The 26,923-nt window shown below is 35.4% G+C and overlaps 1 protein-coding gene across 4 annotated transcripts in view; it reads right to left on the bottom strand.

Annotated features, from left to right (window-relative positions):
* Window positions 1–26,923, bottom strand: part of TOGARAM1 (TOG array regulator of axonemal microtubules 1) — a 75,852-nt gene that overhangs the window by 39,531 nt on the left and 9,398 nt on the right. For 3 of the 4 annotated variants that reach the window (XR_007133168.1, XM_047767241.1, XM_047767243.1), the window contains exons 2-8: window positions 22,480–22,636; window positions 19,307–19,441; window positions 13,240–13,533; window positions 11,577–11,839; window positions 8,648–8,880; window positions 5,271–5,371; window positions 687–839 (exon numbers count right to left, since the gene is read on the bottom strand). Coding sequence is in view for 3 of the 4 variants with exons in the window: in XM_047767241.1 (XP_047623197.1) it covers window positions 687–839; window positions 5,271–5,371; window positions 8,648–8,880; window positions 11,577–11,839; window positions 13,240–13,533; window positions 19,307–19,441; window positions 22,480–22,636 (1,336 nt within the window). In the remaining variant the exon portion in view is untranslated. The remainder of the gene's footprint in view (window positions 1–686; window positions 840–5,270; window positions 5,372–8,647; window positions 8,881–11,576; window positions 11,840–13,239; window positions 13,534–19,306; window positions 19,442–22,479; window positions 22,637–26,923) is intronic. The other variant, XM_047767242.1, reaches the window with a different exon arrangement.

The raw sequence follows: 26,923 nt of genomic DNA, 5'->3' as shown, positions 1-26,923 counted from the left end.
ACACAAAAAATGATAGCTCCTTACATTTACTGGTAGATTATAATGCTTAAATACATGTGACTTTTAATTACTCTATTTTAATATTTCTACCTTCAAGATCACTTCTTTACCCTAAGGGAAACATTTTTAAATGCAGCTGTAGTACGATTGCTGAATAAACAGAAAAGTCACAGAAGTGCTGCTTTGAACTCGGTTAAAAAAAAGGAACTTAAATTGTTAACAGTTAGTGATAACAAAGAAACTGCCCAGGCTCCACCACAGAGAAATTACATCCCTGCTTCCAGTTTTACTCCTTGGTTACAACCTAAACATGCACCTGGAAGTCATTTACTCACATGACTTCACCTCATTTTAATGGTAAAATGTCTTATTAAAAAAATTAGTGTGTGTGTATGTATGTGTGTGTGTATCCTGGAGGTAGGGGTCAGCAGGGATTCCCTAGTTTTAACCTTTTGGGCAACAGCTTTCCTGCACTGGTTCCTCAGACAAACCCATAAACCAATACAGGAACTTTGGTGTTCTCCTACTGGGCAAAATTATTTAAACAACACATCAGCAGAAGGGTAAGAAGAAAAGTCTCAAAGCTGAGAAGTCTCAATTAATTTCTCTTTATTGGCATGCTTATGGAAGAGTCTAATTCAGAGACGCTCAACCTTAAAAGCGAACTTGTTATGAAATTTACTAACCTTTTGTATGCTTATAATGTCTTGGGTGTTCCTTATTTTGTATTTTTAAAACACTAGGTGAAATGTCATGTGACCTATCATCTTCAAAATCACCACATCCAAACCCATAGTTCATACGTTGACCAATTACGCTTACACTGGATATTGTAATCCCTATAAAATAAAATACATAAAAATATTTATTTGAATGATGCAGGTAATATCATAGTTAGGTACTTATCTCCCCTCTAAATCTATCTTGGTTTCTAACCTTTTTAAAAGGTGTGAATAACATAATGTTAGAAATTATAACATAACAGTATTTTTTTAAAGTTTTATCTCATTTAAATTTTGTAGTATTTTTTTACTTTACTAGCAGATAAGAACACATAGCTATACTACAACATTTTATAAAACAGGCTTTACAATTATAATTAAATACAAAATTTAATATTTGAAAGAGATAAACACAAATTTTTAAAATGAGAGGCATTTAATGTTTAAATGAAATCTTACACTTTATAGCAAAACAAATATATTTTAAATCTAGAATTTTACAACTGTTTCCTGAGAAATACCTATATTTTCCATTTCTTTTTTTTCTCCCATTCTCATGGTCTTGCTGGTGAGGCAGTAAACTACACTGCAAGGGAGTTTAGAATGTGAAATCATGCTTCCTGGCTTTAAATTATGGGACAGCTACTTAAACTGGTGACAGAAATTGGTCAAGATAGTTAACCTTACTTGTAAAATGGAGATAATAGTAATACCTCTTACAGAACTATTATGAGAATTAAATGAAGAAAATGTAAAGGGCTTAGCACACCACATAAACATGTAAAGTGACGAGCATACCATGAATATCTAAAAATTGCGTTCCTATTTTAAAGTAAAACAAATCAAACTCTAAATTAGGCTTCCTTTTAATTAATACAAACATTTTAATCTACACTGGGAAGTTAAAATTGAACACCCTATATTAATAATACTTATCAGCTATTAAAACCACAAAACTACTAAACAGAAAACCCTAGCCAATATATATTTGAGTCACCATCCATTTTTACATATAGCTGCTATGTAAACCATTAAGCAATAACAATAGGTTTTTAATACTGTTGAGGGTATTTTAATAAAAACAGGATAGTGAGAAGAGCAGGTGGCTGCTGGCAGCTGGGCTAGAAGAGTACTGCAGAGTAAATGGCACTAAGAGTTCATTGAGAACTACTTAAAAAAATCTGATATTGAATGATAGAGATCTTCTGGGAGTAACATGGATATCTGTTTAAATTCTTCTTAGTTTTGATAGTTAATTCATAAAATAAGCTTCATAAGTTCTTCTTGTACTTTAAGTACTGCTTTCTATTAATAGCTAATACTGATCTAAAGCTACAGGAAAAAAGTTAACTATAACATCATCCAGGAAATTTAGCACAATGTGCTATAACAGGTAGTGGTGAGATCTATGAGGAAATCTTTAATGGAAATGCTATTGTAAAGACAAGGTGCATTTATAATTTTTATATAATTATTTTTACTTTTATCTTCAGAGTCTTTATTTTAAGCATTATCATTTTTGTGTTTTACCAATTAAACAATAAACTGAAGAACTCGCTTGCTTACTGAAAACAAAACAAACCCTATCCTACATCAAGAAAAAAATATAAATCCAAATTTATAAAATCCTAAACAATCAAGCAACTTAACATTTTGGAAGCATATTAAATCTAACCAAGAATATCTTACAGTAAATTTAATAATAGTATTTCTAAAACTTGATCTTATAAATACCTAAGTTACTTGTGAAAAATAGAGATTTCTAACTCTAAAGATTCATTCAGTAGGCATAAGGTGAAGCCCCAGAATCTATGTTATAGGCAACCCTGGTGATTCCTAGGATTAGGCAAACTTGCAAAACACTGTATATTAGACAAGTTTGGGAAACACTGAATATTGTACACAGACGCATGTATTATAAGAACTATCACTCCACTAAAACTTAAACGACTTAAGTTTGACCTTAAACATAAGGTCATACAACTAGAGTCAGAGTCTAGAGTCAGAATCTCAAATCTCAATTTTCCAAATTTATTCTTTTCTAATTCCAAGGATATTCTTCCAAAAGAAGGTTCCATTTTTAACTAGATACAACCTGCCAATAACATGTCTCTTCAAAATTATATATTTATTTATAAAGTAATAAATAATTAGGATGATCAGTCTTAAAAAGAATTAAAGAATCAGTTTACGTATTACATTTCTTTGCATCCTCCCCTTTAGGAAAACAGATACTTACCAAGTTCCCACTAGGTGCTTTATGTATGTCACATACTTAGATCTTCACTACCCTTTTCAAGGTTTATGTTACTAGATGAGGGAAATGAGTTTCAAAGCAATTAAGTAACATGCATGGAGATATTATTATTTATGTTAATAAATATCAAACTAGGATTCCAGCTGGTGTCTTTCAGACTCCAAAGCACATATACAGCAGCTTCCTGTGCGTAGTAGAACTACTATCCCTTAGTGGAACGCATAAGCTTTTGGAAGCCAATGTATCAGGCAAAATTATGTCAGGCATTTGGTGGTAATCAAGGGTAAATAATCTCTGCCTCAATCAAGAAACTGAGAGCCCAAAAAAGTAAAATAATTACAATACCACTATAAAAATTTCAGTGCAAAATATAATGCTATTACAAAAGAGGTGATAATCAACTTTATTTATGAATTGGGAAGGCTTCTCAGAGGAAGCAACTGAGTTTTTTTTACAGCTGAATGGGGTGTGGTATGGATTCCAGATTTCATACAGAATAAATAGTATGTGTAACTGCAGAGAGATAAGAACTGGTAGTGAAGGTGGTCTGATTTCACTGGATCACTAGATATAAAGAAGGAAGTGAAAATGAGACTGGAGAGGTTGACAGGGGCCATATCATGGAAGAATGTCCTGAGTAAATTTAGGCTGGGCAATATAGTCAGGCTTGCATTATGGGGAATACATTGTGAGTGAATGTGACTGAAGATGGAGAGAAATGTTAGATAGCTAGGTAAAAAATGAGTAAGAGTGACAATGGGAATTAAAAAGAGATGAAATTCAAAAGAGAAAGAGAGATGAAGTTAAGACTCATTTAGGAGAAAGAAATTTAAAAATAGCAAACAGATAAACACAGAGCTTTTCAGGAAGGTAATTATGGTGTAAGGTAAAGTAGCCTTAAGGTTGTAAGGATTCTTTCTTATGGCCGTGCCTGTAGCATGTGAATGTTCCCGGGTCAGGGATCAAACTCCTGCCACAGTAGTGACCCAAGCTGCTGCAGTGACAACACCAGATCTTTAATCTGCTGTTGCACAAGGAAACTCTGTAAGGGCTTTTTACATGGGGATCATGTGAAAACAAATATCATAATCCAAGTTGTTACAATTACTTCATAATTCAATATAGGTTTACTAATCATAAAGAACACATGTAATTCCTTTCCTAAATTGATCAGAATCCAAATATTTTTCTAATCTATTATTAATTACTAAATCTATTTTCTGAGAGCTAATATTATAAATTAATGACTTGCAGGTTAGTTTGCAAAATTCTTTTTTTATTCTTTTCTTTTTACGGCTGCACCTATAGCATACAGAAATTCCAGGGCCAGGAGTCGAATTGGAGCTGCAGCTGGTGCCTGTGCCACAGCCATGTCAACACCGGATCCAAGCAGCATCTGCAACTTACACCACAGCTTAACGCGACATCGGATCCTTAACCCATTGTGACAGGCCAGGGGTCAAACCCACATCCTCACATAGACAATGTCAGGTCTTTAACCTACTGAGCCACAACAGGAACTTCGAGTTTGCAAAATTCTTACACAAGAAACACTAGTTAAATATTATTATTAAAAGAAATTGTCTTTTGTGGTAGTTCCTAAAGTATGTTACACATTAGAATCACCTAGATTCATCAAAAACTCTGATGGCCAGGTTACATTCTATTATCTATTAAATCAAAATGTCTTGGTGTGGGAGCCAGGCATGGGTAACCTATGGACTTAAAGAAGGAATCCATTATTCAGTTAAGTATTTCTTCTTCCAAGAATACTACAATATTTATTCTTGTCAAAATAGCCTTTTAAGGAGTAAAAAGATGATTCCTCTTAGTTGGTAATTACAAAAATTCTAAATCTGAGATGCATTTGCTATCTTTTTTGTGGTAATGCCCATGGCATGTGGAGGTTCCCAGGCTAGGGATCGACCCTGTGCCACAGCTGTAACCAGAGCCACAGAAGTGACAATGCCAGATACTTAACCCACTGAGCCATGAGGGGAACTCTTTACCATTTTTATATCATTTAAAAATCATACTTTTGGAGTTCCCATTGCGGTGCAGTGGGTTAATGATCTGGCTTGTCTGTGGAGGCAATGGTTTGACTCCCAGCCTGATGCAGTGGCCTAAGGATCCAGCATTGCTGCATCTGTGGCATAGGTCACAGCAGTGGCTCAGATCAGATCCCTGGCCTGGGAACTTCCATATGCTGTGGGTGAGGCCAAAAAAGAAAAACAAACAAACAAATAAATATACTCTCTATAAAACATATATATAAAACGGTCATAAATTACCTGCACCAGGGCTTTGTTCAGCTATCTGAGAGTTCTTATTCTTTGCAGAAGAAAGTCTTGTTGGACAAGGTTTTGATCCGAATGTTGGAAATACGTCTGACCTAAAATGAAATAAAGTAATTTTGATAAACATTTAAGATCTAGAGTTATTCAACATTTTCATATCATATAATTTTATTAACTCACAAACTTAATAAGGCAGCAATAATTCTTATGGCTAAGAATATTTCTAATTGACATTCCTAGTCAATTTTTGAACTTTGAACCTTTTCAACATATGGTCAATCCTTAATTATTCATGAAAGGATTACTAAAGGAAATGAAAATTGTGCCATATAATCCTTCTTTGGGTAAAACCAACAACAATAACACTGATCCAGAGATAGTCCACTACAAAATAAAGCTAAATGATTCTAATTACCTAGTATACCACCTATCTTCATAAATAAAAATAGAAACTTAACTGTATTATTAAAGACATCAGCAATAAGTGAGTTTAGCAAATGCTGCTTTCTTTTTGGACTATTTTTTGTTGTACTTTCCTGACTTTATTATAAAGACCTATAGGTCTTATTTCACAAAGAAAGCAAACTGAAGAACATTAAGTCTGTATGTAAGGGAAATGTTTTAAATCCGTAAGTGCTAGAATGCCAGTAAGTCAGTGATGGATATTATAAAGAATTGAGATTTTACAAAGGAGTACAATTCTCAGTAGTTGGGTAAGCATACTTGTTAACTGGCCTAGTAAGAAATTAATGTTAAATATTTTAAGAGTAATTTATCTAAAATAGATGAGTATTAATTTACACTTATACTAAGTGCATTTGACTTGGATGAAAGAAAATTCTTCAGCTGCTAGAAAAATGGTTCTCAGTAATTTTTCCTTCCCAATCACATAATAATGAAAGCCCTGAATGAAGAGGTAGCAACTTTTTTTGGCCATGATTCTTAAGGCAGAATGCAAGCTGGTTGAGAATCATTGCTCCTAAGCTAATAAAACTAAATGTGGAAATATTAAATTCATTAAAGACAATTCAGTCCATATATGAGAGTATGCTGAACTCTCTTCTCACGGAGTTCAATATTCGAAGAGAGTAACTTTATGGGTCAGTATCAGAAGAGAATAACTTTATGAGTCAGTATCAGAATTTTTTTTTTGTCTTTTTAGGGCCACACCCGTGGCATATGAAGGTTCTCAGGCTAGGGGTCAAACTGGAGCTGTAGCTGCTGGCCTATACCACAGCCATAGCAACCCAGAATCCGAGCTGCATCTGCCACCTACACCACAGCTCATGGCAATGCCGTATCCTTAACCCGCTGAGCGAGGCCAGGGATGGAACCTGCGTCCTCATGGATGCTAGTTAACCACTGAGCCATGACAGGAACCCCCAGAAATAGTGAATTCTAAGTGTCATAAGGATTTCTTCCCAATTATGTTTCAAAGCACTTACAGAATCTTGAAACTACAAGAGTATATAGCATAAAATTGTACATTCATGGAAAATAAAGAAAAACTTTTAGGTCTAAGAGATAAATATATAAATTTTTAGGAGCCCTCTTGTGGTACAGTGGGTTAGGGATCTGGATCTGGCTGTCACTGTAGTGGCTTGGGTTGCTGCTGTGGCACAGGTTTCATCCCTGGCCCAGGAACTTATACATGCCCTAGATGCAGCTAAAAAAAAAAAAGATAAAAAAAATATATTTAAAAATGTCTGGTAACTTAATATAAACATAATCACTTCATCGGCCCAGGTAGACATTCCAAAGTCATTTTGTAACTATGCTGCATTATTCCACCTAGGTAATTACAACGAAGGAATTTCCAGTTAGAAAAAATTTGCAACTGCAAAATAAGCTACTATTTGTGAGATGAGACAAACCTCTCACAATGTGACACAAAAATTCAGTTTAATTCTAAGAACTGTGGAAATAAAATACCCTTTTCTGTTAATGTTAATAGAACATCATCTCTCCTTGGATTATGTAATCTCTACCTACATTCTAGCTTACTTAAATGAAAATAATTTTTTTTTTTCTGATTGCATTTGTGGCACATGGAAGCTCCTGGGCCAGGGACTGAATCTATGCCACAGCAGTGACCCAAGATGGTGAAGCAACAATGGCGGATCCTTATCCCGCCACACCACAAGACAACTCTGAAAATAATTTAAAAGTATGTATTTACTTCTAATAGCTATATATGGTAACAATACAATCGAAGAAAAATGAAATTAAAAAGACTGGCAGCACTGTATGTTAATAAGGATGTGAAACAGCTGGAACTCTCATACATTGCTGGTGGGATGGTAAAACTGCACAAATATCTTAGAATTATTGTTCAGGAGTTATTTAAAAAGTTAAATATCCATTTATCCAATACTGAGCAATTCTACTCTTATGTTTTCATCTAAAATAAAGAGGAAAAGTATTTCCCAAAATTCTAGAATAAGGTCACAGAGGTTTTTCAGAAATCAAGGTAGGATCACTGTTTTAAGATCTAGAGGTTATTTAGGCAATATGGGAAAGTGCTATGCTGAAGGAGTTCCCGTCATAGCTCAGCGGTAATGAACCCGACCAGTAATCATGAGGATGTGGGTTTGATCCCTGGACTTGCTCTGTGGCTAAGAATCCAGCATTGCCGTGAGCTGTGGCATAGGCTGCAGATTCGGCTTGGATCTGACATTGCTGTTGCTGTGGCATAATCTGGCAGCTGCAGCTCTGATTCAACCCCTAGCCTGAGGAACCTCCATATGTCATGCGTGCAGCTCTAAAAAAAAAAAAAATTGCTATGCTGGAAAATAATTCTGTCAGTGTAGGAGGTGACCAGACTCTAATTCTAGCACTACTGCAGTAAGGAAACTACTGGGAGGGCTGCAAAAGTTATGCATGAAGTCCTAAGCTCCCATGAGATAATGAAATAACAAAATATAAAACAGGTGGATTTTGTCCATAAATTAAGGGAAAGTGGTGCTGAGTTTTAAACAAAAGCAGTATTATCAACCGAAGGTCAGTATTACCAGCAGGTCAGTATTATCAGCTGTAGTTCAACTGCCAAAGAGTCAATGATCCAGAAAAGAGCTAACAGACAAGAAATACTAGGATAAACCTTAGATAGGCAGAAGGATAGGTGGGGCTTTGGGACTGGGGTTTATATTAATTTAGATGCTTGAGGTTACAGTTGGGGCTGTGTTCTCTTCATTCCCACTCCAAAATCAAGCAAAGTAGTATCTGTAAACTTGTGTGTTGTCTCTTAAATGTATTTCAACATTTTAAAAGCTAGACAATAAATGGCTTTAAAATTTTTTAAAAAATACATTAGAGCTTCAGACTACAAATTATAGATAAGCATTCATTTAACATGTCAAAAAATAAAATACATTATTCTCTTCCCCTGGGGAGTTGTCGACAGAGATGAAGTCAATGATTCCTGGCTGTAAACTCCACTTTCACTGTACGAGCTGATGTTTGGAGAGGAAGATCGAGATGGGGAGTCCACAGTCAGGTCGAGTTTAATTGCAGAATCAGGGCTTTCGAGATCAGAAGTACTGCCACTCAGTTTTGCTCTTTTCTTAGCTGCACTGTTACGAACGGACCTAAGAGAGCTCTGCATCTTAAAAAACAAAAACAAAAACAATTAGGATCCGATCCCTGGCCTCGCTCAATGGGTTAAGGATCTGGCATTGCCATGAGCTGTGGTGTAGGTCACAGATGAGGCTCAGATACCAAGCTGCTGTGGCTCTGGCGTAGGCCAGTGGCTACAGCTCCTATTCAATCCCTAGCCTGGGAACCTCCATATGCCACCGGTGCGGCCCTACAAGACAAAAAAACGAAAAATAAATAAATAAAATTAAGAAAAAAAGAAAAAAAATCAACAAAAGACTTCATAATACATAACCATTCTGTAAAATTCAAATTTAAGTGTCCATAAAGATAGTTTTATCAGAATACTGCCACACTCATTTGAATACAGTGTTCTGCTTACATTTTGATGACAACAATTATAATGGTTGATTCAATACTGTGGCTACTTTCCTAGTAAATCCATGGAAGGCTGAATATCCCAAAATAGTAGTATCCTCCTATATTTACAACAATTATATAATTAATCTTAATTATATATTAATTATATTTCAATTACCTACTAAAAGAAAAAGCTATTTTTAAATGATCATAAAAAACAATACAAAAACATGTAGGATCATGTCAAATTTATGAGTTATGTAAGAAAATGCCTCTTTTATAAATTTCTTTCCTGTAGCTAAATTTCCTTCTTAGTATCATTATAATACAATTGGAAAAACAAATGAAAAACAAAAAAGGAAAGATTTAGTAAGCAGTTAGAAACTGGAATGATTAATTAATTAAGTACCAATTTCAGTACTTTATGAGTTAGTCGTACATATGCTTAATATTAAAGAAATACTTTTAAAATGAATATGCATTAATATTAACTATTTTTTTTATTACTATCAATACATGATGCCTTATATCTTAAAGATAGGCTAAAATAAGACTACAAAATATCATTAGGTGTTTCAGTTTACATATTTAATGTAAAACACTTTTTACTATTATTTTTATTTTTATTTTTTTTGCTTTTTTTTAGGACCGCACCTGTGGCATATATAGGTTCCCAGGCTAGGAGTCAAATCGGAGCTAAAGCTGACAGCCTACACCACAGCCACAGTCACACAGCATCCTGGCTGCATCTGGGACCTACACCACAGCTCACAGCAACACCAAATCCTTAACCCACTGAGCAAGGCCAGGGATCGAACCTGCGTCCTCAAGGATGCTAGTCAGATTCGTTAACCACTGAGCTAGGACAGGAACTCCTGAAACTTTTTAAACCTGACATCAGCAAAACTTTCAGTTTTTATCAGATACTACCTGATAAAAAGGTAGTATCTGTGGAAATAGTGCTTTGAATCCAAATATAGCAGCCACATTCCTTCTCTGGCATAATTAATATGTAGAGTTACCATATTGGCAATAAACATTTTTAAGGTGTAAATGGAATGATTTGGTATTCAGATATATGATCTCAATTTCATAGAGGTAAACTTGTACATATATAAGGGACATGCTCAAGAATGTTTACTGAAGCATCGTTTGCAATAGCAAAAGACTAGAAATAAGCCAAAATCAATTAAATAAACATATTATTCATAAAAACATCAAAATGATACTATATCAATATAAAAAGCTCAAAAATGATAAGACACAAATTAATGGTGATAGCAATTACCTTTGGTGAAGGAGAAAAAGGAAATGGATTGGGGAGGGAACTATGCTATGTTTCATTTATTAAAAAAGTAGGAAACAGGACTTGACTAGTATCCATGAGGATGAGGGTTCAATCCCTGACCTCGCTCAGTGGGTTAAGGATCCGGTATTGCCCTGAGTTGTGTTATAGGTTGCAGGCTCAGATCTGGTGTTGCTGTGGCCATGGTGTAGGCCAGCGGCTATAGCTCCAATTCGACTCCTAGCCTGGGAAACTCCATGTGCTGTGGGTGCGGCCCTAAAAAGACAAAAAAAATAAAAAGTAGGAAATAAATATGACAAACTGTATTTATTTGGGAGGAGTTAGTACATAGGTATATTATATGCACTCAATTTAAAAAGGAAGAATGTATATATATGTATGACTGGGTCACTTTGCTATACAGCAGAAATTGATACAATACTGTAAGTCAGCTATACTCTAATGCAAAAATTTTTAAAAAAGGAACAATATGTGCACAGAGGAAATCTGGAAGGAATGACATTCAAGTGTTAATGATAAATTATTCTGGGTAGTGGCATTTAGTGTGATGAATTTTCTTTTTTTTTTTGTCTTTTTGTCTTTTTTGTTGTTGTTGCTATTTCTTGGGCCGCTCCTGCGGCATATGGAGGTTCCCAGGCTAGGGGTTGAATTGGAGCTGTAGCCACCGGCCTACGCCAGAGCCACAGCAACGAGGGATCTGAGCCGCGTCTGCAACCTACACCACAGCTCACAGCAACGCCGGATCGCCAACCCACTGAGGAAGGGCAGGGACCGAACCCGCAACCTCATGGTTCCTAGTCGGATTCGTTAACCACTGCACCACGACGGGAACTCCTGAATTTTCTTACTAATACTTCACTACAGTTTCCACATTTTCTATAATGAACATAAAATATTTTTATAAATAAGACAACTTTTTATTCCAGGAAAACGTGAAGTTTTTCTGGAATAAAAAGTACTTGATTATTACTTAGATAAAAACTATGATATTATAGACAATTACAAGCATTTAAAAATTATTAAAAATATTTGGTTCTAACCTCTTCTTGATCCAAATCTTTATCTCTGACATTTAATTCTGAAAGATCAATTGTAAGACTATCTTTTTCACTCCTCCAAATATCATCAGGCTCTTTCTTTTTAGGTCCCACTGTAATTAAATCAGCTTTATCAGGCAAAAGGCTGATTCCCCGTGGTATGGGAGGGACAGGCTTGGTCCCATTCAAGCCTCGTCGAGAAGATGGTGATCTCACCAAGGCAGGTGTAAGTTGAACTGGAGATGGTTTTTCTTGAGAGTTTTCTCCTGCATGAAAAAGACATATTTTACCTCTTTTCAACTTCAGAGAAGTTATAGTTAAAATTACAACTATTTTCAATTAGTTGTTTTTAAAAAGCACATTATATTTTATTAGAAATAAGGATTATTACTCAAAATGAGATAAAAAGTATCAGTGCCCCATAACAAATATGACAAAAATGAACCATCAAAAATCCTTCTATATTAAATAAAAATTGTATATACTGAATGAAATTTCTATCTTCATACATGTCATCATGACTAATGTTTGTATAGTCAAGTCCTTCATAAGCAGAAGGGCAACTTTTCCGGCTTGATTTAATTATGTAAGCAACATCTGAATGACTACTAGGTGCAAAGAAGCAATTCTGGGTACTAGGGAGGACAAACTGAGTAATTTCTCATGTTTCAATACAATATCTGATTGTGGAGGAAAGACAAATATAGAAATAAATTAATAAAAGGTAATGAAGGCTCAGTGTTAAGAGAAAGTGATAAAATTGACTGACTATGCGATAAATTTACTTTATGGTTATAATCTAGAATGTTCATGCTAAGGGGTGAAACATCTGATTTCAGAGACAGGATAGGAAAGCATTCAGGACATATTTTGCCTTTAATAGACTTTTTGTTTTGAGGCTGAATCTGTCTTGAATAAACTTACATGTTAATTTGATGATTCTGGAGTGGGCTATCATTAAGTATAGTTTAGCTAATAACAAATAGTAGAAAACCCATCAAAATAATTTTAATACACAGTATACAATCAATAAATATTTAATAAATACTAGACATTAATTACAGTAAAAACAGAAAAGATATTTTACATTTGTAAAGCTAAAACTTGTAGTAGGCTCTCAGGCTGTTCATGCTCATGTCCATTATAAAGCATTATTATTTGTTTACTTCCAAAAAAGGATTTTGGAGTGGCAATAAAAGAAAACATAAAGAAATACTTTCAAAATTTATACATATTTGATCTGTTAAATATTTCCCTAAATGTTTACTAATTCAGAAAAATAAAATGCAATCTATCAGCTTTTAAAGATTTATGGAGTTCGTGTTGTGGCTCAATGGTTAACGAAACTAACCAGTATCCATGAGGGCTCGGTTCGATCCCTGGCCTTGCTCAGTGGGTTAAGGATCTGGCATTGCTGTGAGCTGTGGTACAGGTCGCAGATGCAGCTCAGATCTGGCGAGGCTGTTGCTGTGGTTGTGGTCGGCAACTATAGCTCTGATTCAACCCCTAGCCTGGGAACCTCCATATGCTGCAAGTGCGGCCCTTAGAAGACTGGGGCAGGGGGTGGTGGTGGTGAACCTATAACAAACCTAACTTCAAAGTAATAACTCAAACACACAAATAAATTTGAACAAAGTATTCAAAGTATTTTTAACATCATATGTACCTGTAGGGTCAGATGATTTTTGGCTGACAAGCTTTTTCTGTGGACTTGGCTTTGAAAGTCCTTCAAAACTTTTAAGAGGCCATGAATTTGAGAAATTAACGGAATTATCTTGAGACTTCTTTGGAGACACAGTAAGAGATGTGTGCTTTGGACTAGTTCGAGGTGATGAGAGAGGATATGATGGAAGAATGAAGGCTCCTGGATTTGGATTTGGACCAGAGTATGATGAAGTACGTTCTGTTTGACTACCAAATGTTTGCTGTGTCTTACTGACAAAATTTAGGCTGGCATAAACTGTTAAAACAAAAGAGGATGTTATTTATTTATACATATCTTCTAAGAGTTTTAAGTTTTGCTTTTCACATTTAGGTATTTAATGCCAACTCACACACTGATATTTTTGTACAGTGTGAGGAAAACACCTAACTTAACTTTGTTCTATATAGATAGATATTACAGTTTTCCTAGCGTCACTTTTTTTTTTTTGGCTTTTTAGGGCCGTACCCATGGCATATGTAGATTCCCAGGCTAGGAGTTGAACTGGAGCTACGGCTGCTGGCCTATGCCACAGCCACAGCAATATTACATCAGAGTTGCGTCTGCAACCTACAACAGCTCATGGCAACACTGGATCCTTAACTGAGGCCAGGGATCAAACCTGAAACCTCATGGTTCCTGGTCAGACTCATTTCCACTGTGCCAGGATGGGAACTTCCCTAATGTCACTTTTTGAACCATTCATTCTTTCCCTTTCATCTATAAACCACCCATATGTATATCTGGGTCTATTCTTAGGTGCTTCTTATTGGTTCCACTAGTCTATATGTCTGTTCCTACACTAGTACCACAATGCTTTATTTATCACCATGCTGAGGATAGGACTCCTTCCATTTTTTTTTTCCAGTTTTATTGAGAGATAGTTGAGGAAGTTCCCACTGTAGCTCAGTGGGTTAAGAATCTGACATAGGGTCTGTGAGGATGTGGGTTTGATCTCTCACCTTGGTCAGCAGGTTAAGGATCTGGTGTTGCTACGGAGCCATGGCGTAGGTTGTAGATGTAGGTTGTAGATGTGGCTCGGATACAGTGTTGCTATGGCTGTGGCTGTGGCTATGGCATAGGCCTGCAGCTACAGCTCCAATTTGACCACTAGCCCTGGAACATCCATATGCCACAGTTAGAGCCATTAAAAAAAAGAGAGAGATACAGTTGACATATTATACTAGTTTAAGGAATAATGCATGATGGTTTGATTTACATATATTGTGAAATGATTACCAAAATAAGTTTAGCTAACATCCATCTTCTCAAATAGAATAAAAAAGAAAAGAAAAAAAGAAAAAAATTTTCCTCTTTGTGATAAGAACTCAGGATTTATGTTTTTAATGCTTTCCTATATGTCACACAGCAGTGTTGACTATAGTCATCATGTTGTCTCCTTTCATTTTGATCTTTTTATTTTTTATTTTTATTTATTTTTTGGGGGGGCAACACCTGGGGCATATGAAGTTCCCAGGCTAGGGGCTGAATCTGAGCCTATACCAGGGCCATAGCCACACAGGATCCGAGCCACATCTGTGACCTACACCACAGCTCACAGCAATACCAGATCCCCAATCCATTGAGCAAGGCCAGGGATCGAACCTGGAGCCTCATGAATACTAATCAGATTTGTTTCCTCTGCACCACAACGGGAACTCCAATTTTGATCTTCTTTAGAATGATCCGGGCCTTTCTTGGCCCTTCATTCTTTCATATGAATTTCAGGATTAGCCTGTTAGGTTACAGAAAAGATCTTGTTGAGATTTTGATCAAAACCTTTTACTGGGAATAACACCACACGCACACCCACACCCACACACAACCTTTGTAGAGGGACTTATTCTCATCCTCCTTAAACTTCTCCAAAAGGCTGAAGAAGGAACACTCCCAAAGATATTCTGTGACTCCACCATCATCCTAATACCAAAACCAAAGACACTACCAAAAAAGAAAACTATAGGCCAATATCATTGATGAATATAGATACAAATATTCTCAACAAAATTTTAGCCAACTGAATCCAACAACATATAAAAAAGATCATACACCATGACCAATGGGATTCATCTCAGGTACTCAAGAATGGTTCAATATAATGCAAATTAATCAACGTCATACACCACATTAACCAAAGAAAAGTCAAAAACCATATGTAGATGTAGAAAAAGCATTTGAGAAAGTCCAACATCCACACATGATAAAAACTCTTATCAAAGTGGGTATAGAGGGAACATACCTTACCATCTAAAAAGCCATTTATGACAAATCCACAGCAATTATAACGCTCAATGGAGAAAAGCTGAAAGTCTTCCTGTTAAAATCTGGAACAAGACAAGGATGCCCACTCTCACCACTGTTATTTAACATAGTACTGGAAGTCCTAGCTACAGCAATCAGACAAACGAAAGAAATAAAAGGCACCCAAACAGGAGGAGAAGAGGTAAAACTGTCACTGCATGCAGACGACATATGATACTATACATAGAAAACCCTAAAGACTCAACACCAAAACTACTTGAACTGATCAACAAATTCAGCAATGTAGCAGGATACAAGATTAACATTCAGAAATCAGCTGCATTTTTGTATACTAACAGTGAAATACTAGAAAAGGAATGGAAAAATACAATATCTTTTAAAATTGCACCCCATGCTGGGAAAACTAGACAGCCACATGGAAAAGAATGAAATGAGAACACTCCCTAACACCATACACAAATATAAACTCAAAATGGATTAAAGACCTAGATATAAGACCAGACACTATAAAACTCCTAGAGGAAAACATAGGCCAAACACTCTCCGACATAAACGACAGCAACATCTTCTCAGATCCACCTCTTATTAGAGTATTGACAATAAAAACAAAAATAAACAAATGGGACCTAATCAAATTAAAAGTTTCTGCACAGCAAAGGAAACCCTAAACACAAAAAGACAACCCACAGAATGGGAGAAAATCTTTGCAAGTGAATCAACTGACAAGGGATTCATCTCCAAAATTTATAAACACCTTCTGCAGCTCCATACCAAAAAAACAAACAACCCCATCAAAAAATGGACAGAAGATCTAAACAGACAATTCTCCAAAGAAGACATAAGGATGGCCAAAAAACACATGAAAAGATGTTCAACATCACTCATTCTTGGAGAAATGCAAATCAAAACCACTATGAGGTACTACCACCTTACACCAGTCAGAATGGCCATCACCAAAAAGTCTACAAACAATAAGTGCTGGAGAGGGTGGGGAGAAAAAGGAACACTAGTACACTATTGGTGGGATTGTAAATTGGGGCAACCACTGTGGAAAACAGGATGGAGATTCCTCAGAAAACTAAAAATAGAACTACCATTTGATCCCGCAATCCCACTCCTGGGCATCTATCCAGAGAAATCCATGACTCGCAAAGACCCCGGTACTCCAATGTTCATTGCACCACTATTTGCAATAGCCAAGACATGGAAGCAACCTAAATGTCCATCGACAGAGGAGTGGATCAAGAAGATGTGGTACATATACACAATGGAATATTACTCAGCCATTAAAAGGAACGAAATACCAGTTTTTTTAGCAACATGGATGGACCTAGAAATTATCATGCTAAGTGAAGTCAGCCATACAATGAGACACCAACATCAAATGCTTTCACTGACATGTGGAATCTGAAAAAAGGACAGACTTAAGCTCTTTGCAGAACAGATGCTGACTCACAGACATTGAAAAACTTATGGTCTCCAGAGGAGACAGTTTGGGGGGTGGGGAGATGTGCTTGGGTTTTGGGATGGAAATCCTGTGAAATTATACAACTACAGATGTGATAAATTCACTTGAGTAATAAAATAAATAAATAATAAAAAAATAAAAAATAAAATAAAATAAAATAAAATTGCACCCCAAAAAATCAAATACCTGGGAATAAACCTGATCAAGGAGGTGAAAAACTTACATGCTGAGAACTATAAAACATTAATCAAGGAAATTAAAGAGGATTCAAAGAAATGGAAAGATATTCCATGCTCCTTGGATGGAAAAATTAATATTGTAAAAATGGCCATACTACCCAAAGCAATCTACAGGTTCAATGCAATCCTATCAAATTACCCATGACATTTTTCACAGAACTACAATAAACAATTCAAAAATTTATATGGAACCACATTTCCCAAGTAATCCTGAGGAACAAAAACCAAGCAGGAGGCATAACTCTACGAGACTTTAGGCAATCTTATAAAGCCACAGTAATCAAGACTAATTTGGTACTGGTTCCAAAACAGACAAACCAATCAATGGAACAGAATAAAGACCCCAGAAATAAGCCCAGACACCTATGGTCAACTAATCTTCAACAAAGGAGGCAAGAATATAAAATGGGAAAAAATCAGTCTTTTCAGCAAGCGGTACTGGGAAAACTGGACAGCTGCAACTAAATCAATGAAACAGGAACACACTCTCACACCCTGCACAAAAATAAACTCAAAATGGCTTAAAGACTTAAACATAAGTCAAGAAACCATCAAACTCCTAGAAGAGAACACAGGCAAAACATTCTCTGACATCAACCTTACAAATGTTTTTTCAGGTCTGTTTCCCAGGGCAACAGAAATAAAAGTAAAAATAAACCAATGGAACCTAATCGAACTGAAAGCTTTTGCATAGCAAAGGAAACCGTAAAACAAAATCCAAAAAGACAACTTACAGAATGGGAGAAAACAGTTTCAAATGATGCAACTGACAAGGGCCTAATCTCTAAAATATACAAACAACTGATACAACTCAACAGCAAAAAAACCAACAACCCAATTGATAAATGGGCACAAGACCTGAATAGACATTTTCTAAAAAAGATATACGGATGGCCAAAAAACACACAAAAAAATGCTAAACATCACTAATTATTAGAGAAATGCAAATCAAAACTACTATAAAGGAGTGGGATGGATTGGGAAATTGGGGTTAATAGATGCAAACTATTGCCTTTGGAGTGGACAAGCAATGAGATCCTACTGTATAGCATTGGGAACTATATCTAGTCACTTATGATGGAGCATGATAATGTGAGAGAAAGGAGTATGTGTATGCGTGTGTGACTGGGTCATCTTGCTGTACAGTAGAAAACTGACAGAACACTGTAAACCTGCTATAATGGAAAAAAAATAAAAATCATTAAAAAACAAAAAACAAAAAACCTTTGTAGAGTCATGTGGCCCTTTGGAAGAAAGAGTCACTAAAGTGTAAGCACTATATTACCTAAATCTTCTTTACTAATTTCAAATGAACATTACCTTTTCATCAACAAAGACAGAAGTATATTCCTATCACTCAAAACAATTTTAGCAAAGAATATACAGAAAAACACCAAAATATCTTGCAGTTCCCTGGTGGCCTGGCAGGTTAAGGGTCGTGTTGTCACTGCTGTGGCTTGGGTCGCTGTTATGGCATGGGTTCAATCCCTGGCCCAGAAACTTCTGGGTGCCATAGGCATGGCCAAAAAATTCTCTAGAAATACTGGATTTGATCCTATCGCTAAACAGTAATTGAGATAGCTATCAATTAGCACAGAAATTTAAGAAACGCTTAAAATACAAAATTCCTATAACTAACATCCAACCTCAAACCCTTGCTTTTGTTCTATATCTTATAAATAGTAAGATATCTGAAATAATAGCTAGTCAGGAAGTTATGGTTCAAAACAGGAGACATAATAAATTCTAAATAACTAAAATTTAAAACTGTTATGGAAAATTACAATCTTCTGCTAACACAATATCCTTTAATGAATAATTTTATTTTCAATTACTTGGTATCAAAATGCTCATCTCTACCATGAGTTCCTAAACTCTCTAAATTTTAATCAGTCATATTTATATTAGGATTACTAAATTTAACATTTTAGGATAACAGTTATAAAAATATGATTAAAATTATTATTAAAAATATCCTTTTCTTTTTCTAGTGAGTATGATTATACAAAACAACATATAAGGTAGATTATCATTTTTATCTAAATGAAGTTGGAATTTAAACCTTTGTCTTGATGACTATTAGTTGTTCCTAGGTACTGTAGGTCAGAATCCATGCTGCCAGTTTTCCCACATATCTGTGAAAATCCAAGTTGTCCACATTTCCCAGAAAGATCTGTCTGATGAGTCCCAGTAGTGCCTTTGGAAAGAAGAAGGAAAAAACATAAAATCAAAAGTTACCTTTATTTCATGAATACATCTAATTTCACAAATGTTGGTATTATCTGTGTAGGAATAAATACAGGAGTATATGAACAATGAGCCAAACAGGCAAGAAAGGGATAAAGCTTTTGCTATTAGCAGAGTGATTAGTAGCAGGGGTTAAGAGACAGAAGTAGACTGGTAAATCATAGAGAAAAGAAAAATATATACAAAGGAAGTTTCTTCCTACATATTCCCTTCTTTCACCATGAAAGAGTTCTCCAGACTTGGCTTTTCCTTCTTCCCAGTATTTGTAGCAAATATATATTCTATCCAAAGAGGTCTAGTGTAGGACTCTGCTACTTTGTTTTCAAACATGTAACATAGCATTCACATAGTTCTCAAGTTTATCCAGGCATACTTCCAGATTCGTTTCCCCCTCCTATGGCTGGTTAACATTACTACTGGGCACAGGAATAAGTCTGAAGAAAAGAAGGTGATAATAACCGCTCTAGTGTTTAGCTTATTCATCTATAAAATCCTTTCTGCACAGTTATAAAATTCTTATTTTTAAAATTCTCTCCCTGTAATTTCAAGCCCTTTTATCCCTCCTGTACTGGACATCTTCCAAGTTAATTCTTTTCTCCATGCATTGGTTATACTGCCTTCCTATCTGTTGCCTCACTACCAAACACGACCCCGACCCTTCATCCAGCTCAAGTCCAACCTCTTTCCAGAGGTTTTTGTAAACCATTTCAATACCTATGATCTTTCCTTTCTTGAATCAGTATAGTACTTATAATTCATATCATCCAATCTAGCATTCAGTTATATGTTGTCTTATTCTCTAACTATTTAAAATCTGTACAATCAAGTAAGAACTTCAGATGGTACAGAAACCACCAGCCTTAAAAAATCCAAACTAATGATACGGGCATAACTGAAGATATTCTTGTATTTCTTTTTCTAGTAAACAAACATTAAACTAATTATAAGACTTCATTTCTGTATGAAAATATTATGGAATTTCACTGCATAAAGGTCTATAAATTCCCCTTGGTAACAATGTTTTCCAAATATTGTGTCTGAACTCATAGACAAAAAATTTCAATAACTGATATCGTTTGGATCTTAAATAAAACACAAGCTCAATCTTTATCTTATACTCCATTTTCTCTTCCTAACTGATTTCATTTTGTCAACACATTACCATTGTTCTAATTACTTGGGTGCTAGGAGTTCCCATTATGTTTCAGCGGGTTACGAACCTGACTAGTTGCCGTAAGGATGTGAACCTGACTAGTAGCCATGAGATGTGGGTTCACTCCTTGGCCTCACTCAGTGGCTTAAGGATCTGGCATTGCTGTGGCTGTAGTGTAGGCTGGCAGATTTGATTCCTAGCCTGGGAACTTCCATATGACATGGGTGTGGCCCTGGGGGAAAAAAAAGATCTTGGGTGCTAAGTCTTACAACTGAAACTTTCTATAGAAAAGAAACAAACTCATGTACTTGGAGAATACACTTATGGTTGCAGAGGGGGAGGGGCGGGAGTGGGATGGACTGGGAGTTTGAGGTTAGTAAATGCAAACTATTGCATTTGAAGTGGATAAGGAATAAGATCCTGCACAGGGCACTGTATCTAGTCACTTATGATGGAACATGACAGAGGATAATGTAAGAAAAAGAATGTGTGTGTATATATACATACATATATATATGTGCATATATATGTATGTATACATATGTATGGCTAGGTCACTTTGTTGTACAGCAGAAACTGACAGAACAATTTAAATAAACTATAACAGAAAAAAATTAAAACCTAAAAAAAATAAATAAAATCAATCTTGCCTTTAACACAGCTCCCAGAACATCTCAAGCTCATTGGAAAGCCTTTGCTCTCCTGATACCTCCACCCTCCTACATCAAGATCATGTATATCACATATATCCCCAAAGATGCCATTCAAGTACTATCTCCTCTTTATTGTCTTTTCTATCTGATACGGCCCGTGACACTGACCATGTCATGTATCTGAAATACATGATATTTACTTTCTTCAATACTTGTGCAATTAAACATCTTGTGCCAAAACACCTTAGAGCATTCCTGACTTCTCTTTCATAATCTATCAGCAAATTATATCAACTGTATCTTTAATATATACTCAGAATTCAATCATTTTTCACAACATTCACTACTACACTGGTCAAAGCCTACTTCAACTCTAGCCTGGATTGCTATGATAGACTCCCTGTTTCCTCCCTTGCCTCCTTTACCCTATTTTAAACATAACATAAGGAGAACATAAGGCAACTGAGGTTACTTCTTTCCTCAAAATGTTCCTCACTCAGAGTAAAACCAATGTTCATTAAACAGCCCATTAGGCCTTAAAATAAGAACCTTTATTATCTCTCTTCATTTTTTACTTCTATTCCCCTTACTCATTCTATTCCAGACTTATTAGCTTATTTGACCCTTCTCAAACATGTCCTATACTCTGCACTGTTTCCCTCTTCTTGGAATTATCTGCCGTTCTCTCTAGATATCTACTGATATCTATGTGGTTTGCTTCAAATATTCTCTTCTGAAAATGGCCTTTTTTTAACACATTATTTAAAACAGCCCTTCCTCCTTATTTTTTCTTCTATAGTATTTATCACCATCTAACCTATTCTGTTTTGCATTTAATTAATGTTTGCTTTGGCCCAATTAGAATGTAAGATCTACTAGGCAGAAAGTTTTCCTTCTTTTGTTGACCACTATATCCCCAGTACTTAGATATACTCAGTAAATATAAGTTGTTGATTATGCAAATATTGCCTTACAATAGTATTTAAAGGATTTCAGTGGGAAACCAAGAGTCTTATAAGACAATTATGTCAAAGTGTCCATTCTTATCAGATCTTTACCAAATATTTATTGAATCTGAATTGTCTACTAGATTATAAGTTCTATGAGCTCTTGAATGAACTATGAAGTTTAGAGAAATCTTTAAAATTTAATTCTACATGTCCATTATCTGCAATTACTTACCAGCAGCACATATAGGAAGAGAATCTGGGTTAAATTCCCGACTATTCTGAAATAAGTTTCTAGACACTCTTTTTCTGCTAAAACATACATCATCACTGACTGGCATTCCTTGAGAGGGCTTTAATTTTGGAGATGGAATGAAATCACATGCTGAAAACTGTAAGAACAGAATAGTAAATTAGCAAATGTGTGTTAGGTCAACTAGTAATAAATATGACAGAATAATTTAGATCCAATTATGAAATTCAGATTAAAACAAAAAAATTAAATTTACCCAGTGCACAATGATACAAATAAACATCCATGTATAGTATAACACATTAGCATTATTTTCTCAAGCTATGATAAAAAATTCTTGTTTTGTTCCTCTTTCTTATACCTCACTCCAAACCTTTTCTATACCTTACCTTCCTAGAGTACACATCTGGCAGCCCAGAAGGAAAGAATGCAAATAACAAAAAGAATAAAATGACAACTTGAACAGAGAAAAGAACATTTTTGACTCAGTAGCACAGCCTGTCACACTATACCATCTTTATCTGAGTATTGGACAATAAATACCAACTGAAGGTCACTGAACTAGCAAACAGCCATTCTACTATTCTTACTGAGCCAAATTTACCATCCATAATCTGTACCTCAAGTGGAAAATGTAACCTATGTCATGGTTCCCTTGTGACATTTTTGTATGATAGGTCTTTCAGTTAAAACCAAGTACATAATACTTTTTTTTTTTTTTTGGCTTTTGTCTTTTTAGGGTTGAACCCGAAGCATATGGAAGTTCCCAGGCTAGGAGGTCAAATCAGAGCTACAGTTGCTGGCCTAGTCGGGTTTGTTAATCACTGAGCCACAACAGGAACTCTCCAAGTACATTTATAAATGTCCCTTACTTTATAGTTTTCAATTCCTTTCCCACCTACTTCCTTTGATCTTTTAAGATACAAAAGTGCCAGGATAGAACTTTGAAGTTCTACATAATTATAGTTAAAGAACTAAATGAAAGCATGATTAAAATGTTCCGAATTCTTCACCAATGCCAGCCTCAGTTTTTCTGGATCATTTCACATTGATCATGGCTATAGAACATTTTAAAAATGACTGAACAGATGAGAAATTATACATATGGAGTTCCCGTCGTGGCACAGGGGTTAACGAATCCCACTAGGAACCATGAGGTTGCGGGTTCGGTCCCTGCCCTTGCTCAGTGGGTTAATGATCCGGCGTTGCCGTGAGCTGTGGTGTAGGTTGCAGATGTGGCTCAGATCCCGCGTTGCTGTGGCTCTGGCGTAGGCCAGTGGCTACAGCTCCGATTCGACCCCTAGCCTGGGAACCTCCATATGCTGCGGGAGCAGCCCAAAGAAATAGCAAAAAGACAAAAAAAAAAAAAAAAGAAAAAAGAAATTATACATACAATCTATAAATTTATTTGGAGCTTATAGACACAATCAAATCTTAGATGTGATGAACTATAAGTCTTCTGAGATAGGCGTCTTTACAAACTTTTCCAAGTATCAAACAGCACTGAAATACAATAAAATCAAAGACACTTCTATTTGAAAACTTCTTAGCTACTTGACTATTCCGAGACTTCAACTAGGAACTACCAAATATATTTCAAATAACTTGTTATTCCTCATCAAATTTTGAGAAAAAACCTGTTAACTCCTTCAAAAATTAAACCCCCAAATACCAAAGAGAAATAAAGTATGTCTCAGCAAAAACAGGCCCAACTTTACTTGCTCAAAATTTAGCATTACAATTTCTATGACTAACTACACAGCAGTCCATTTGAAAATGACACAATGGAATAAAAATGAAACCAATTACAATCAACATTTGATTAAGGATATTAAAAGTAGACATACTAACCCATTTAAAATTGTAACTCAGAAATAATTCTCCAGTATGGCATACATTTTTTTATTTACTGTATAATTATATTTTGCTTAGAGAACAGAAAAATTAGTATATATGCCAGTACATACTAACAACTACTGGTAGTGGTGGTGGGAGTGGGGATAATGCGGGAGGTGGGAGCAGTGAAGAATGTGGGTGTGAGTGTGGCATTTTCAAGAATCTAGGAGAAGTCAGTCAGGAGTTACATTTTGGTGTAGAAAAATCTGCAAATATTTGAAAGCAGACTATAGGACACACCAATTATGAACATGAGGGGCCCTTTATGGTCTTTCTTAGAAGTTGTCAAATGATTTTCATCAGGATAAGCACTGATGGGACTAAACAATAAATAGAGGGAAAGGGAAATGAGTTCACATAAAAGAAAATAGATATGTTTTGAAAGAGTTGTAAGCTAAATTTATAAAATAAAAAGCAGTCTGTTTAGAGCACTTTATGACTCTTAGGAAGATGCATTGAGTTTTGGTCTTTCAAATTAATATCTAAACATTTAATTTACTTAACTCCTTATAGTAAATGAAACTGTTAAAAAGGTAAGTTTCCCATTTAATATTAACAATGATTTGAAATTCACACAATCTTACTATTTTAATCTTGTTGTTTATTATCTCTTAACGTTTGCACCTGATTCCTTATATATTTTTTCATAAAAACATTTCTTTAACCTAACACACCTTAGTTCAGCTTTAGGCAAGGAGTGCTAAGAATATTACAAAAATGGTTTTAATTCTATTTGGGTATAGTTAGTAGCAAATTATCAGGAAAAAACTTTTAATAGCTAATTCTCTCAGAAACTACCTACACTTCTGCCTTTATTGAACTCCACCAAATTTATCTTGACCTTTAGCCTCCACTTTTTCTTCTGCTACCAGTTCTTTCTGATTTTGCCTGGACTCCAACCTTGCCCTTTAATGGAGGCCATTTAAAAAGTTTATTTCGGAATTCCCATCATGGTGCAGCAGAAACGAAACCGACTAGGAACCATGAGGTTGCGGGTTCGATCCCTGGCCTTGCTCAGCAAGTTAAGGATCTGGCATTGTAGGTCGAAGAAGAGGATCAGATATGATTGCTGTTGTGGCTGTGGCATATGCCGGCAGCTGTAGTTCTGATTGGACCCCTAGCCTGGGGCCCTCCATATACCGTGGGTGCGGCCCTAAAAAGCAAAAAATAAAAATAAAAAGTTTATTCCAATTACCTCCAAAGTCACATTCTGAAACATCTTTTTGTATGTTTTTTCAAATCATTTTCTATGCTAACTTTAAAAAAACATAATTGTGATACCATGTATAGTTTTATATCCCACTTTTGCTCTTAATGTTATAATGAAATATAAACAATTTATTTTACTTCCTATGTTGTTAAAACCTCTAATAAGTCCTGTAAACTTTCACTATAAAAGTAGTATCTGCTTATTTTTAAAAATGTAAACAATATAGAAGTAAATAAGATATAAAGTAAAATTCTCTGGTCCCCCTTTCACTAGAATCCTATTGATAAACTCTGTTAACAGGTCTTTCTCAAGAGACATAATTTTTCAATAAGTAATTTAAAAAACAAAAATAGATCATATAATACTCTGGCACATAGTACTTTGTATATTGTAGACATCCTTCCATGTTAATCCATACATATCTGCTTGTTCTTTTTAATGGTTACGCAGTACTCTACATTATGGTTGGGCCCACAGTTCCCAACTGATGGACATTTTCCTTGTCACAACTTACTGTTGCAATCTTGTAGTAAACATTGTTAGGCACATATCCTTATGTAATACATGTTCTACAGAAATATAAAATATGTATAGAGAAATATATAGTCCTACAGAAATACTAAAAATGGAATTCTTATATCTAAGGATATAAACTATTTTTAAAGGCATATTATTCCACCGACCAGTTATGCCAATCTCCTATAATGGAACTTCTGAGTTGCTTTCAAAAAGAATTTTTGTACAAGATATGGATACAGAAAAAAAATGTCTTGCTGAATTTCTGGGAATGGTAACTCTCAATCTAACAGTTATCTATTGTTGTGTAATGAGTTAATCCAAAATATAATAGCTTAAAACAATAAACATTTCTTCTCTTTCTGTGGATCAAGAATTTGGAAGCAACTTAACTGGATGGTTTTAGATCTCTCTGAGGCTGCAGTCAAGATGTTGGCTAGGCTGCTGTGAACTAAAGGCTTGACTGAGACTGGATGATCACTGAGGTTCACTTAGGTGGCTACCTTTGGAGGCCTCAGGTCTCTTGTTTTTTGGGCGTCTCCAGTGGGCTGCTCAGCACAGGGCAGCTGAGTTCCTCCAGATCAAGTAATTACAGAAAAAGAGCAACCATGATGGAAGCTACAGTGCCTTTCTATGACCTAGTTTCTGAAGTCATACACCATTAGTTCTACTTTATTTGTTAGACATAAGTCCAGACATATTCAAGGAGAGGGGAATTTGGTGCCAACTCTTCAGAAGAAGAATCTCAAAGAACTTGTGGAAATATTTTTAAAACCAACATAGTCAACAATGATACTTCCTTGA

The sequence above is a fragment of the Phacochoerus africanus genome, chromosome 2 (genome assembly GCF_016906955.1).
Source record: "Phacochoerus africanus isolate WHEZ1 chromosome 2, ROS_Pafr_v1, whole genome shotgun sequence".
Taxonomy (NCBI): Eukaryota; Metazoa; Chordata; class Mammalia; order Artiodactyla; family Suidae; genus Phacochoerus; species Phacochoerus africanus.
The sequence above is the reverse complement of the archived record's forward strand: the minus strand, read 5'-3'. Positions and strand labels throughout refer to the sequence as shown.